Source organism: Macrosteles quadrilineatus, unplaced genomic scaffold, assembly GCF_028750875.1.
Source record: "Macrosteles quadrilineatus isolate MER2022 unplaced genomic scaffold, UCM_ALF_1.0 Scaffold_18__1_contigs__length_3160703, whole genome shotgun sequence".
Taxonomy (NCBI): Eukaryota; Metazoa; Arthropoda; class Insecta; order Hemiptera; family Cicadellidae; genus Macrosteles; species Macrosteles quadrilineatus.
In genome coordinates, this window is record NW_026542611.1 from 1376340 (window position 1) to 1392015 (window position 15676).

A 15676-nucleotide genomic window follows, 5' to 3' on the forward strand; every position below is an offset into this window, starting at 1 on the left:
ACCTGGCGGTTTACCCGTTCCTCATACCGCGGCAGTTTGCGTGGGCCTTTAATCAGAAACACAAACTACAATAATAGAACGATCATCATTAAATAATTTACTCGTAACATGTATACAACAGCGATGTCGCAGGACCGCAGACTGAACTACAACTGTAAGTGTTTCATCAGTAATAGCAACACGGTATTTTATTTGTGTAAATCCTTTCTCTAGATATTTTTGCGTTAGCCTAAGTAATATATGCTTAGGCTACTGTAACAACGTGTAATTTCAGAAAGTATGAAATAGTATACTAGGCTTGCAGAGGAAAGTGTAAATACATTTTTTCGTTCATTACATTAAATATATACGTAAATGCTCTTCCCCCCAATTCATTTGTTACGGCGCACTCTGCGTTATTATATTTCCCCTTAAAAGCGGGCACCCCTTACATGTACAAAGATATTTTGTATCATTGTAGGCTCTTGTTTGGCATGGATAATAAGCCATAATTTGATCGCTGCAATCAACTCCCTTCATGTGAGCATTGTACTGCACTATCCCAGACAGCACAGTAATATTATAAAAACATTCAATAGATGTTTTAATTGGATATTCATAATGTTGTAATAACGTTGATGTTAATAACATTGATATTATTTAGATGTTCCTTTAACGTTTAAATGTCCTGATATTGCACATTGTATTGATGTTAAATTGAAATATCTGTACAACATCTAACAACATTTATTGGAGATTACATAGATATTATCTTTTTATTCCAATTGAACATTGTATCAATGAATTGTTTTGGATATCTAATGAACATTAATAATTGTAATTTAATGTACATTAAATAATGAATGGATATTATATTGCCTAAATATTGGACATTAATGTAATGTTATAGCTTGGACATCCATGCAACATTAAGACATTTAGCTAATAATATCCATTAGATGTTATACCACTTAGGATAAATAAAAACTAATTTAACTTTTAAATTATTTTTGTTTTAACGTTTTAAACATAAAACACAACTCAACACTTACTATTAGGATTAAATAGCATTTCAAATGCTTTTAAATATAAAATACAATTCATCTTAATTAATATCGTAGGATACAAATCTATCATTGTAATACATGTAGATATACTACGTATTGTATTGAGTTTCTACTTTATGATGATAAGTATTGAATATAGGGGCCATTTAAATACAGCACTCTTAAAAATTTGGCCTTCAGTAATTTTTAAATGGACGGGTTTATAAGGGGGCCATATTATTTCAGAATTATTTAGAATAAGCAGTGCACATTTAATTTCTGTATTCAATTATTATAAATACAACCAGTGTATTTGGTTTATAAATATAAAAAACAGCTGACGGAAAACGTGGGAGACGCTTAAAAGTGATAAATTACACAATGCACTGTCAATGAAAAATTACTTTTGAAAGTACAAAATCTGAAAATTTTCCATATTCCGAATGGCCATCAGAGTCAACTGTACTTGAACAAACCTATTTTCAAGTAATTAATAATTAAAGGATGACACAAAATTACTATGGGCATTGAAAAAATGTTGCTACAATTTAGGATTACAATAAAAATAAAAATACCCTTACATTTTAAATCATGAACAACATATTATATGAAACACTGGTCCAGATTACTGTTGAATAAAAAAGACCATAATGCTAACCTGTTTCCGCCTTTCCCAATTATGTTTATGGCCTGTTGATTAATAAAACAGCATACTTTGAGGCTATATAAACACAGTTGTTATCCGCTGTTGTAATATTTATCATGTGACATAGGAAATAAACTGTGACGTTCTCATTACAACACCCTGTGTAAAACACAAAATTGAACACCTTAAAATGGGACACAATTCAATAATCATAATACAATTGGAAGTATATTTTTATATTTAATGAAGTTTAAAGTCTAGTCACTTGTCCCACCATGGAAGTTGACATTCAAAGCATGATTCATTGGAACAACTCTAAATGGCACAAAATACATTATTGTAAAATTATCTGTGTTTCTACTACACACCATATTTACTATTATAGAAATAATTAAATATAAAAAACCCTGTTTAATTTCATGTGCCTAACAATGTACATGTAACATGTAACCTAACAATGTAAAAATGGATAGACAACATAACCAGATTGGTAAGGCAAGATTACACATTTTATATCTATGTTTTCAGCTGGCCAAGAGTGTAAGGGACCTAATTGTTCCACAAAGTAAATCCCTAATTTATGGGAGGGGCAAGGTTCAGTATAAAAATCCTTCAGTTGCCAAAAACGCTGCCCTATTACAATACTAGAGACACCGTCCTTAACAATGTTACTCATAAGAACGAAACTGTCATCTATCAGCTTACAACAGTTATTCCCTAATTTAATACATAGAGAGAAATTTGGGAGAATAATCTCCTTGAATTGAACACAGCAGTCTCCTGACATGTTTGGTAATAGAGGACCTTCTGAATGATTGTATTTAAAAACAGGATATCCATCTGTTATGCAAGATTTCCGAGAATCAAAATTAATATTCGTCACCATTTCACTATATCTACGAACAAACTGCTGAAGAGACTTTTCGGGTTTGCGAATAAGCATTTTTTTAATGGTTTGCATATATTTTTCAAAAGTGAATGCACTACAATTATCCAGTGGACCAAACTGTACAACATCCTCTTTCAAATGAATAAGTGCATGTACATTGTGGGAAATGTACTTCTCACCATAAACTAATGCAAAATGCTGGACAAACCACTTTAAAAGTTGATCAGCATAGTCAAGGTATATCAAGTGGAAAACCTTACTCAACATTATGGAAATGGCAATACTCAGACCTAGAAAGTTCAGGTACAAGGTTTTAGGCAAAAGGCCTTTTAATACAACTGGACCTGTATAAATTAAGAATTGTCTCAATTCTGTGGCCTTCCACCGATTGGCTTCTGAAAGTGAGCGAGGTTTTCGAGCAAATTCTCTTGGAACAAATTTGGCTAAGTTTGTTAGTTTCAATGATATTTCTTCAACAATTGGATTAGATAGCCTATTAGGGCCTTTTTTTAAGGAAAACCCACATAGTGATAAGTTTTTTAACTACTCCTAAGCATATTAAATGCATGTAGTCTAACGGAACACACTTAACTAAGTCAATTTTTGGCAAACGAGTCAATATTACGAGTCAATATTGAGATGCCATTGTGGTATTCTTTCTGTTCTTGATCTACAAAACTAGTGTGTTCTTAGTTGGCAGTCAAAATTTGGAAAATAAACCCGGTTATCTTTGGTTTCTCCCTTCTGAACGCATCGTGTACAAGAAAAGTATCCTGAATGCCCCTTGGTTTTTAAAACAAAGGATTTAGCAGACGCATCACAAATTATTCCAATAATCTGCAAATGCAAGTATTTGCCACTTTCCTCATGATAAACCCCTGAATCAATTAAAGCCTCAGCTTCTTCAACAAAATCTTTTAGATAGTCATTAGAGCACTTGGGTTTTTCAAACCCGTGGTAAACACCAACAGGATAGACCTGAGACTGTTCAAAACCTGGCAAATTGACATTGAATCTGCATAAAATAGGCCAAACTTGGCTGTTGGACCTTTTTGAAACAGGCAAACCGTCTATTCCAACAAACACATCAATATATTCCGGTACTGATTTCCCTAGAGTTTGAATGAATAAATCAAAATCAAAACGCAAACCAAAATGATAGTATTCTCCTGGCTCCACCTTTCTAATGTTTGTACAACGTGGCGTTTTCAACAAAGTTCTACTATCTTTTGGCAAATGGGAATACCCAGATTCACTCCTTATAATACCTAAAAGTGGATTAATTGAATTGTGATTTATCTGGCATTTAACTGCCCGATCTGCAAGTTTATTTACAAAAACATTGCTACAACTACTACTAGTGTCTGGATCGTCACAATTAGATGAAGAATCTGAATTGTTTGGTAGAGATTCGTTTAACTGTTCACTTCCACTTTCAAAAGAATCATCTAAAATAAATCATAAATCATCATCCCGACAACTTTCTAGGTCTGGTGGTATGTTTCTCTCAATGACGGATGGATTTATTTCATTAGAGTCTGTTGAGAGAGGTAACATCTCAGATGAGGGCTCGGTTGGGAAATTAATATTTGAAACATTATTACTAAGAATCTCATTTTCACTGCTTTGACTACAACTCTGAGATTCATTGAGACACCTACAGGTTTCCTTTCTAACTAAGCGATTAAAATGTCTGGATGAAATATGCTGACGTTGCTTAACATTAACTTTAGGCATTTTAAAATACAAAGATAAAATGTTCCCTTAGCCTATAACAAAATACTCTTGATATGATTCTTAAAAATAGACGACATACAATTGCGTTGAGCTTTTAGCCATCGATAGATATCTTCAGTCTGCAATTTCTAAGGCTGTGTCCTTGCTGAAAAAGAATGTAAATATGAGATTGAGTGCAAAAAATAACATGAATGATTATTGTTAGACATTGCATATAGTTTCTAGTGTTTAAAACTAAACTACGTTTCGATAGGTAAGAAAATTCATTCCGTTTTAAGTGGCGGCTACCTTATTTACGTACATTTATTATTACTTTAAAAAATTAAAAATAATAATAATAATAAATGCACAAATAATAACTGTGTAATAATAATGAATGTAGGTTAAGTAGTGCCACTTGAAAACAGATGGACTTCTTTTTGCCCTCTTTTACACAAACGCTAAACAAAACGAAGCTGTTTAGGCTATATGGGAGCTTTCACACCAGTGCGGGTTCACCCGGACAGACCTAAACCTCTGTCATGGTTGAAAATCACCCGCACAAACCTAAACTTCCAATGCGTGACGGGACCGGATGGCTAGTTTATAGATCATGGGCTCTTGTGTACGCTTTCACAATTGTGCAGAACAGGCTGGATTCGCCCGCACATTAATCAGTAATTTTAACAGTTTGCGTCTATCAGTGATTGAGTGTAATTCATTAATTCGGGCAGCTAGTATGAAAGGGCCTTCCGGGTCTTCCCGCATCAACGGTGCAGGACGATGCCGCACCACATTGTTGTGAAAGAAGTCTTAAATTCCCAAACCTAGTGTAGTTTTAACATTAGAATCGATAGGTAAGGTCTAACAATAATAACTAATAAGAAATCCATATTATTCATTATGAATTTTAAAGGCACAATACAACAAAAATCATTTAATTAGGCTACCAAAATGATCTAGGTATTTTTTCTTCATAAAAAATAATAGTTTAATAGAGCCTACTGCACGTATATACCTAGTGAAGAAAATACAAAGCTAAATACACAAAAATATTGCTATTACAATTGCCTTAGGTTAAAAAATTAACCTTTCTTTGGACCGACTAATACAAATTTCATTTCAGCCTTTTGAAGCATTTCAATAAAAACTCAAATATTACCAAACTGTGTTATACCGTACCAAGAGTGGTCACCTAATGCTAATAGTTACCGATTTTGGCGACGTAGTTTGGCCCGTTAACGCTTGGATCGCGGTTGTGCAATGCACTTCTGAACACTTTTTAATAATTTAGTATTAAAATTCATTATAAAACAACAATACTATTACGAAAGAAACAAATTTCATCAACAAAACACCATTTTATAACTCCTACAATGAGCACAATATTAAAAAACTAAGGACACTGCCTTACCGACATGCCTGAAATGGCGTAGTTCGAGCCGCCGATGCTACTCTGCAACAGCGCTGTTCAGGTAACGATAACCTCCATTGAGTGACCACTTTAGTACGTGTATAATCAATAAACATACTATATACCGAAATTAAACCTACCTTTTCTTATTCTGAAAGCGAAACTTTGCATGCCTCAGCCAGTCTTTTATCACACTCTCAATCTCGCTATCCGTGGCCTCTCGTGAGTTTTTGCATTGTCTTACTGATTCTGTAAAAAGACATAACAAGGTGGTCATTCTGTTATGTTCTGTACATGTTATGCACAATGTTATTATGATTTGTTAATCAGTATGTTCCAACCATTATTTACCTCAGCCTCCGGCCTTGGCAGCAAGCTTCGCTATGTTCGGCAGATAGCCTCAGCAATATATTTGGCTACTTCCACCTCTGAATTTTTATAATTTTAATGAATAGGCCTATGTGTTATGGTCTGAGTCAAGTTTGAGTTAAGACTATATGTATGACTATCAAGTCCTTAAATTATATAATAAACAAGATACAAGAGAATGTACAACCTATTTTATTCAACCATTTTAACTGAATGACAATTATATAAACACAAACATAAACATTAAAAACAATAACATAAATCATGTGTGTTAAGAAGTCATATGTTGATGACAACTCCTTATTAATCCTCCCCCTCAAATTTACACGGCCGAATGTGGTTAATGTGCCTTCTCCAAACCTGCCCATTGTCCATCTCCATTTGATAATGCACCAATCCTTCTCTCCTTCTTACGTTTCCAAATTTCCACTTTCCGTCTTTTCCGAAATTGCGCACCTGAACCCTGTCCCCCACCCGAAACTCTCTTTTGATTTTAGTACATCCGTCGGGCATTTCTGTGTGATCTTGGGGTCTCTTCATAAGATCCAGCCTTGTCCTTATTCGTCTCCCAAACATAAGTTCATATGCCGAGGACCCTGTCGCATTTGTGGCATTCCTTAGTGACATTAGGATGTGATTTATTTTGAAGTGCAAATCTCCTCCATCATTCTCCATTGCTATTAACTGTTTCTTTACAGTCTGAACAAATCTCTCTGCTTGTCCGTTGGTTGCAGGGTGATAGGGGGCAGAGAATTTATGTGTGACGCCACAAGCTTGTAGAAATTGGTTGAAAATAGATGATGTGAAGTTAGGGCCATTGTCAGAGACTAACGTGAACGGGTAACCAAAGGTAGAGAAGAGTTTCCTGAGCTGTTGAATGCACCAATTAGATGTTGTAGTTTTGGTTGGTATGACTTCAACCCACTTTGAATAGGCGTCAACGATAACAAAAAGGTATTGCCCATAAATTGGACCTGCAAAGTCGATGTGTATTCGTTGCCAAGGTCCTGATGGAACCAGCCAAGGATGGACATCTACTTTTTCAGGAAGATTCTGCTTCAAACAGCATGGACGACAAGACTTTGCTAGATCTTCTATGTTACGGTCAATGTGTTTCCAGTAACAAAAACTTCTTGCAAGATTTTTCATTTTCACAACTCCTAAGTGTCCTAAATGAAGTTCATTGAGTACTTTTCCTTGCAGTTTTTCAGGAATTACTACTCTGGAACCACGAACAATGCAGCCATCATGAAGTGAATACTCATTATTCTTCAAGCCAATACGTTCTAAATCCGTGCCATCTTGAAGTGCTTTCAAAAGAGGTTTTAGGTCATTGTCGTTTGATGTTTCATTTGCAATATTTTCATGTGTTACAGGCATTGATTCAATTTGATTAATGTAAAATGCTTCGTGTTGATCAATTTGATTTGTCGGTGGATGCTCATTAGGAAAGCGAGACATGTAGTCTGCATTACCATGTGATTTGGTGTTCCTATATTCAATAGTATAATCAAAGCCAGAGAGGAAGTGAGCGTAATTGAAAATACGTGTGGCAGTCATAGTAGGTAAGGTTCTGTATGGGTCAAAGATTGAAACAAGTGGCTTATGATCTGTTACAAGGACAAACTTTCTGCCATAACAATACTGGTAGAACTTCTTCAATCCCCAGTAAATCGCCAGTGCCTCTTTGTCTATCTGACTGTACTTTTTCTCACTTGCAGTGAGAGATCGAGAAGCGAATGAAATTGGCCGCTCAGTACCATCTTTGTAGCGGTGAGAAAGAACAATTCCTAATCCGACTGGAGAAGCGTCCGTGGCTAGCACTAAGGTTTCATTTTCATCAAAATGAGCAAGGACCCGGTCACTAGCTATCTCAGCCTTAACTTTTTCCACGCATTTATCACATTCTCTGGTCCAAACGAACTTAGTGTGCGCCTTTAATAGATTGTGTAGTGGATTCAAGATTGTGTTCAAATTGGGGATAAATTTCTGGTAGTAATTAGTCAAGCCCAGGAATGTTCGTAGCTCTGTCACATTTGACGGTTTTGGTGATTTTAAGATTGCATCCACTTTGTCCTTGTTCTTGTGTAGACCATTTTGATCTATAGTATGTCCAAGGTAATCAATTTGTGTTTGAAAAAACTTACATTTGTCTTTATTTAGTTTGAGGTTGTGTCTCCTAATGACTTTCAAAACACTTTCTAGCCTTGTTAGGGCCTCAGACTCAGTCGAACCTTGAATAATAATATCGTCAAAAAAACACTGAACGCCATCAATTCCAGAAAGTATTTTGTCCATAAACCCTTGCCATAGAGCCGGAGCAGTCTTGATTCCGAACATGAGTCGATTTACCTTATATTGTCCTTTATGTGTACTGATTGTTTGAAGTAGCGCACTTTCTTGGTCCATTGACATGTGTAAATAAGCGTTACTAATGTTTAGTGTACAAAAGTACTTACCACCACTCATTTTTGCAAAAATGTCCTCAATACGTGGAATAGGGTATTTGATGTCCTTAATTTGTTTATTTAAGGTCACTTTGAAATCTGCACAGATTCTGATCTTGCCACTGGGTTTCACGACTGGAACGATTGGAGTTCCCCAATCACTTTGTTCGACCTTCGAGATGATTCCTATTTTTTCCAATCTGTCCAGTTCTTCTTCAACTTTAGGTCTTAAAGCATATGGCACTAAACGAGGTTTCATGTAAACCGGTTTGGCATCTTCAAGTAGTTGTATATGACCTTCTACCTCGGGAATAACACCAATATTTTGATCAAATACATCTTTGTAATTCTCAATCAGTCTATCGATATCTGCATGCATGTGAGAACTTGTAATACTCCTAAGGTCAGCCCAATCTAGTTTAACTTCCCTTATCCAATCACGTCCAAAGATAGGATCGACATTCCGGTTGATCACGTATAGTTTACCAATGAAATCGTGATCTTTGTATGTGCATTTCACAAATACATATCCAACAGGCTCGAAAACCTCCCCAGTATAAGTACGAAGTTCCACTTTTGTTTTGTGAATGGATTTTTTCAATCCTAGATTCCTGTAATCCTTGTAAGATATAGTGCTCAATGCGGCCCCAGTATCTAGTTCCATTGTAATTTCATTTCCCTCAATGTTCACCTTCAAATTAAACTTATCTGAGTTTTTTGAAGATATTAAGTTCATTTCATAAGATTCATCTTCTTCAACTAAGACATCAGCTTGACATGTGTTTCTCAAGTTCTTAAATTTTGCCATGGAATTCTCGCTCAGACACACTCGAGCGATGTGACCCATCTTCCCACATTTTCTACACCAGTGTTCAGTAAATTTACATTTGTTAGCTTTATGCTTTTCGTCACCGCATCTGTAACACTTTCCCTTAAGTGATTGGAATGTGAATGAACTGTTGTTGTGTCCTGTAGATTTAATTCTCATTTCACTGTTTGTATTGAATCGTTTATTAGTAGGCTTTGAGATCACTTGATTAATTTCGGCTTTATGTTGTGAAGATGTAATCATTGTATTTTCAGTTTTAGATAGTTCCATTATCTTAGCAGTATTTATGACTTCCTGGAAGGTCTTGTCTGATTCTACTTGTAGTAGTTTTGTTCTTATCTCAGCATCTTGCAATCCCCTGATGAACTGTAAACGTAGCATAGTTTCAGCTGTAGATTTTCCACAAGTACATTTGAATTCACAAGGAGTAACAAGTTTCTTTAGTTCAACTGTAAAATCTGTAACGGATTCACCTATCATTTGCTCTCGTACTATGAAATTATGTTGCCGTGCCCAAACGCTTGGTTGAGGATCCAAGTATTGCTTCAATAAAGCTATAAGGTCATCATAATCTTTCTGAAGTGGCATTTCAGGTGCACAAATGTTGTAGAGCTTTTGATGTAACGTAGGAGGTAGGGCATTAAGTAGGGTGAATGTCTTTGTAGTTTCATCTGATATGTGTTTCAGGTGCATAAATACTTCAAGTCTTTTTGTAAAATTGTCAAAAGATTCATCTTCACTGAAAGGTACAAATGAAATATGGGATGTTGAAGCTGTATTGCCAGTAGAGTTGCTTGCTTCATTGATTTCTTGAGTTGTATTCGAAATTGAAATAGGTTTCAACTGCTTCAACATAATCTTCAACTTAATGAATACTTCTTCAATGTCCATCTTGTAATTTACTTCTTCATCCAGTTCTGTGTCGTTTATTATTAGTTCTATTTTCTCTTGTACTTCAAGAAATCTAGTCCATGTTGAGTCCAGAAGTTCTAGACGTTCGTCAACTTGCCTAGGATCCATTTCATGATTGTTCAGCTTGTTTGTTAATTTAGTCAATTGTGCCTTGATTGATGTTCTAATCCTTTTGTAACTGTTTAAATGTAATGTAATGTCAGTTGACTCCATTTTGGTTTTCCTCGTCGCCAGTTATCAAGTCCTTAAATTATATAATAAACAAGATACAAGAGAATGTACAACCTATTTTATTCAACCATTTTAACTGAATGACAATTATATAAACACAAACATAAACATTAAAAACAATAACATAAATCATGTGTGTTAAGAAGTCATATGTTGATGACAACTCCTTATTAATGACACTGTTAATTCTACAATTAACTATGCTTCTTTTATTTAAAGATTCGTTGCAGGGTTCCAAGAATTTTTTATTTGGGTACTGTGATTAGCAATTCGCTGGGTGAAAATGCAAGTGTTCCAACTCCACTTTCTCAAGTTTTGCAAAAACTTGAAAACAAACTTTGATATTCTGTTGAAATCACATGATTTGCACTATTTACAATTAAATAATTCCACTATATTTATTAGTAACTGTATTCTAGTGAAAATTTACCATGGCAACTTATTATGTGATTTAATATTAAAAAAATATGTGTTTTTAAAGCAATGTTGGAGATAGAACAGTTGTTTTTCATACTACTATGGGTACACCTGTTCTATCTCCAGATATTAAAAATTATTAGCCTACCTAACAGTGACTTCTATGTCAAAATAAGATATTTAGTACAGATCATATTTTTTTGAAATGGTATTTTGTTGATAGGTAAAGTAAGAAAACAAGTTGTTAAAATAAAGAATAATTTTATTATGCCGAAATGAAACAATACAATAGCACGGTACCTAGTAAAAAGAACATTAAAATACAATACAGGCTAGCAAAGGCCTACCGGTAATTAAAAGACAAGGATCTTTTCAAGTCTTAGAATTGACTTATTAATAGTTGGTTAGTCTTAGTCCTTCAAATAACAGCTCAGCTATTCGTAGTGTTCCGAAACAAAGTTTCATAGAATGCTTTGTCTACTGCTGGCATAAACTTCAACATCGACTGCAAGGCTTTTTTCTTCTCTACTTGCAGAATAGGTTTTGAAGTGATAGGGTTGACAGAGGGAAGGCTAGGTCTCGTCTTAGCTTGAGCTTGAGGGCTAGTAGTAGTTTTTTTATTTAGCTGGCGAGGCGATTTTGAAATGTTGTCACGCCCTCTCAGTCCATCTTTTGCAATGTTGCATTTTACTAATTCTTCATTTAAGAAACTTGTTTTATATGTTACATCAAATAATTCGGTATTGGTAACAGTTATTTCTTTAATCTTAGTGTAGGGGATGATGGAATAGTTTAGTGACTTTGAAGCAGATTGAAAATCAAAAAAGTCTGAGGGTTTCATTTGAATTATATTAGTTTTTGTTGAGCTTTTGTTGGCTTTGTTTACCAGGACCCTTACCAATGAAAGGGGACTGAATATCTCTAAAGGTTTTAACCACCTCTCAATTTTGCTATGTATTGCGTCGACTTCTTGGACAACTCCATGACCTGGTTCAGAAAAACGTTGTACAATTTCAATTACTGTAGGGTTTTCCTTTAAAAATGATTTAAGTGCCATGCTCATTATGGAGTTTTTGTTTTGTGGTACGCATGAATCGGACCACAAAACAAACTTTTTGATTTCTCTGTTTTGAGCAAATACATGGTTTAAAATTTTAAAAACCGCACTTGCAAGATGGTTACCAGCTCTACCTGAAATCAACTCATGCCAAACCATACAATATAATTCTATTTGGCCCTTGTATGTTACATGTGCTGTAAGATTGTAGCAATTTAACTTTCTTTTATAAAAAAAGTTTGAAACTTCGGCCTTTGGAAGAGCAAAAACATTTTCCAAGTCAAAAGCTATAGGGTGACCCGGGGCAATTCTGGCAGCCAGACGTGAACCTTAACTTTAACTGCTTGTACCGCGGTGAACATATTTTTCATTTTATTTTGACAATTACCATAGTAATTCTATGTTATTCCTCTAGTGTTTTCATATATTTAGACAACAATCTCAAACTCCCCTTAAGGGGGTTTGAGGTTTTTTTTTTTTGGAGTGTCAGATGCCAGAATTGCCCCAACCTTGGGGCAATTATAGCAATACCTTATATTTTCCTTATTGTTTAAATTGCTCTGACATTGGGGCAATCATGGCATAGGCCTAATTTAGCTGTTTAAGATGGTGTTTTAATTTTTGTTCTATCTCTATTTATAAGGAAGTTGTGAATAAACCGGTAAGACAGTACAAGCGTACAAGGGCCTTAACCTCAAAACTTCTAGCAACAATAAACAATAAAAATAATCAGGCTGCCATAGAGTAATCTAAGCAAAAGGTGTTTACAAAGCCATCCAAATGAACTGAAATGAAACATATTACACATAACACACGTTGTTATACAATTTATTCTTTAATTTATACATTATTTGTATAAAGATATATAGCTGCCATAATTGCCCCGGGTTCTTTGCCACAATTGCCCCATAGCATATGAAAATGGGGCAATTATAGCACCCATTTAAATTTAAATATCTTAAAGGGATAACTGCTATTACTATTTTTGTTCATGAAGTTTTAAGTCTGAACAATTATCTTTGAGTATAAAAAAAAATAAAATATAAAATTCATAGGGGAAAAAAAATTAGCCGTGTGCGATGTTTCGATATCCTCGGGCTGTGGAAGAAAGTCCTTTTTTAATCGCTAATAAAAATTACTGCAAACATTTTATTTTTACAAAAATGCTTTCCTATATATAGGAGGTATATGCTGAAATAACAAATATTGCTTCACTGATCTGTAAAGCTGAAATTTAAAAAAAATATAGGCCATTGCTATAATTGCCCCGTGCCAGAATTGCCCCGGGTCACCCTAAAGCAGGTATTTGAGTCATTTACAGCTTTTATTGACACAGCTCTGTCTTTGTCTCGAACAAGTTTGACTGCATCCTTTTCTGTTTTGTGTAAGTTAAATCTTTCTGTTTCTGCCTGACTCGGTTCCAGATTACATTTAAAAGCTTCACAAGTGTCGCAGCGATCTTTTTTAGGCTTAAAAAACTCTAAATTGAACTCATGGTTAAAAATATGCCTATAGAGTGACTCTTTTACTGGATTTTCTACTGATGCTGAGTAAAGTCGATACATTTCAGCCAGAGATAAATCCCCTTCTAGGTATTCTTTGGTACTATCTTTTCGACAATAATGAGCCTCTATGCGGGGAAACGAGTTAATGTGGTCACGAACCTTTTCCTTCAACTCATCGTCAATATGACTTTTAGTATTTTTACCTTTTAAAGGGGATCGGGCCGTACCTGTTTGAGAATCATACACATTCTGAAAAAAGTAATATATCCTCCTTTGACTTATGTCCAAAGTTTTAAAGAAAAATTCTTTGCACACTCTAACGCGCATATCTTTTTCAGTTCCCAAGTAGTAGAAATAAGAAAACTTCCTATTATTTTCGTGTAATGTACGAGACCTTTGCTTAGTGTGTCTTTCGACAAACTTACTATAAAAATGACTTTTACCTGTATCACTGAGGGACCAGAATTTGTCGTGAATTTGTTTTCTTTCATCAGCACTAACTTGTGTGTCACATTTAAACTTGCATGCTCCTTTGCAATCACCTTGAATCCGTCTAGCTCTGTGAACCTTTCCTTTTCTATCTTCATATTCTTTTCCACTCTGTCTTTTTCTCTTCCTTACTTCCATTTTCCAGTTCTTCCTACAGACGTTTCTTTTTCGGCTCCTAACTTTTTTTCCTTGGTCACACATTTCATCACTCTCACTTCCTGGTGAGTCACTTATTTCCATATCACTATCACTGTTATCAATGTTCGGGGAGTCACTTAGGCCTATTTCCATACCGGTAGCATTAACACTGTTATCAATGCTCAAACTAGCAACAGCCTCTTCATCATTCACTTTGCTTTCACGTTCTGCATTATAGATACTACAGACACCAGAACCATCAACTAAAAGCGTAACTTCTTCACCAACTTGGATATCGTCTATAATGACACAATTATCATTGTGATTTGAATTGGCGGTGTCAGGTAATCCTGGGTCATCTTCAATGTCACTAAAATAAAGAAAATAAATAAAAATAACTGTGTTAAAACTTTAATTAAACACTACTTTAGTAAACAAGACAGGAAAGCACAAATAAAAAAAACTGAACTTTCAATTTTAACAATAATTATGAATCACAGATTATGACCTCTTAGGCCCTATCGTACAGGTCACAACATTAAATGAATAGATCTAGGCCTAGCCTGTACTCCCAGATAATAACTAAAAGTTTAATAACACATTATTGGTATTGTTTGTGAAGCAAAATAACCTAAAACTTAGGCCTAACCTAAACAAAGTAAAGTCCAGAATATAAGGAATTAAAGAATATTCCTGTAAGTTTAGTAATGTAGGCATTCTTACCTTTCCATGAGGAATTCGTCATTTAATAGGGACATAATATTTTCTTCATCTAGTTTCGACATTATGTTAAATAACAGAAAAGTTACCAACATTATTAACTCATAAGAACATAACCCATTCTCGCAATGTCTGCAGAAGGACTGAAGACTAGAGGTGGGGAGCAAATAACGCAGCCGTTATTTAATAACCGTTATTGGACGATAACTGTTATCGGCAACAGCTGTTATCGAAAACTAGGAGTTATCGATAACCGTCAAAATAACTGTCTGCTCTGCTGAGCAATTGTTATTTTTAGTAACGGAGCGTTTGCCAATCGGTTTAAAATATTTTTATTTGTGTATTTTTGACATTAACTAACATTTTGTAGCAAATAAGATAACCACTTGGCTGTATATAATATCGGATTTGTTTAATAATCTCATAAAAGTAATGGTTATTGCCACTCAAGACTGTTGCTGCAGCGCAGCAAACACAAACACGGCTGCCTAACAACTAGAGTTATTAAATAACTGCGTGGTGTGGCAGCGACGGTTATTCAATAGGCACACAGGCAGCCATACGGCTGATCGACAACTGGAGTTATTAAAATAACTGCGAGGCAGCGACGGTTATCCAGTAGGCACAGGCAGCCATACAGCTGATCGACAACTGGAGTTATTAAAATAACTGCGAGGCAGCGACGGTAACCGTCTCTCAAACTGCCGCGCAACAACTGTGGCGCAGTAGATAGCCATACGGCTGATCGACAACTGGAGTTATCCAATAACTGCCTAGCGGCGACGGTTATCGGGCAGCCTGAGTTTCTTGCCAGTTGCCAGTACTGCTCAGCTCGGCTGAGAGTTATTTGATAACCGTTATTTTAAACAGTT

At 35.2% G+C, this 15676-nt stretch overlaps 2 protein-coding genes across 2 annotated transcripts; both read right to left on the reverse strand.

The window, feature by feature from the left end:
* Positions 1-6362: 6362 nt before the first annotated feature.
* On the reverse strand, positions 6363-10355 carry LOC129005244 (uncharacterized protein K02A2.6-like). The gene has a single exon (XM_054434082.1). The coding sequence runs from the start codon at positions 10353-10355 to the stop codon at positions 6363-6365; it is 3993 nt and encodes a 1330-aa protein (XP_054290057.1).
* Positions 10356-12243: 1888 nt separating this feature from the next.
* On the reverse strand, positions 12244-14891 carry LOC129005276 (uncharacterized). Its single transcript, XM_054434113.1, has 2 exons — positions 14808-14891; positions 12244-14454 (listed from the first exon to the last, which is right to left on the reverse strand). Exons 1-2 carry the CDS (start codon positions 14867-14869, stop codon positions 13209-13211), a joined length of 1308 nt encoding a protein of 435 aa, XP_054290088.1. The 5' UTR covers positions 14870-14891; the 3' UTR covers positions 12244-13208.
* Positions 14892-15676: the final 785 nt, after the last annotated feature.

Excerpts from the sequence above, each read along its gene's own strand:
- LOC129005244 (XM_054434082.1), bottom strand. The coding sequence starts at position 10,355 with ATGGATCCTAGGCAAGTTGACGAACGTCTAGAACTTCTGGACTCAACA.
- LOC129005276 (XM_054434113.1), bottom strand. The coding sequence starts at position 14,869 with ATGTCGAAACTAGATGAAGAAAATATTATGTCCCTATTAAATGACGAA. Across the intron at positions 14,455-14,807 it reads GACGAATTCCTCATGGAAAG|TGACATTGAAGATGACCCAG; the intron begins GTAAGAATGCCT and ends TCTTTATTTTAG.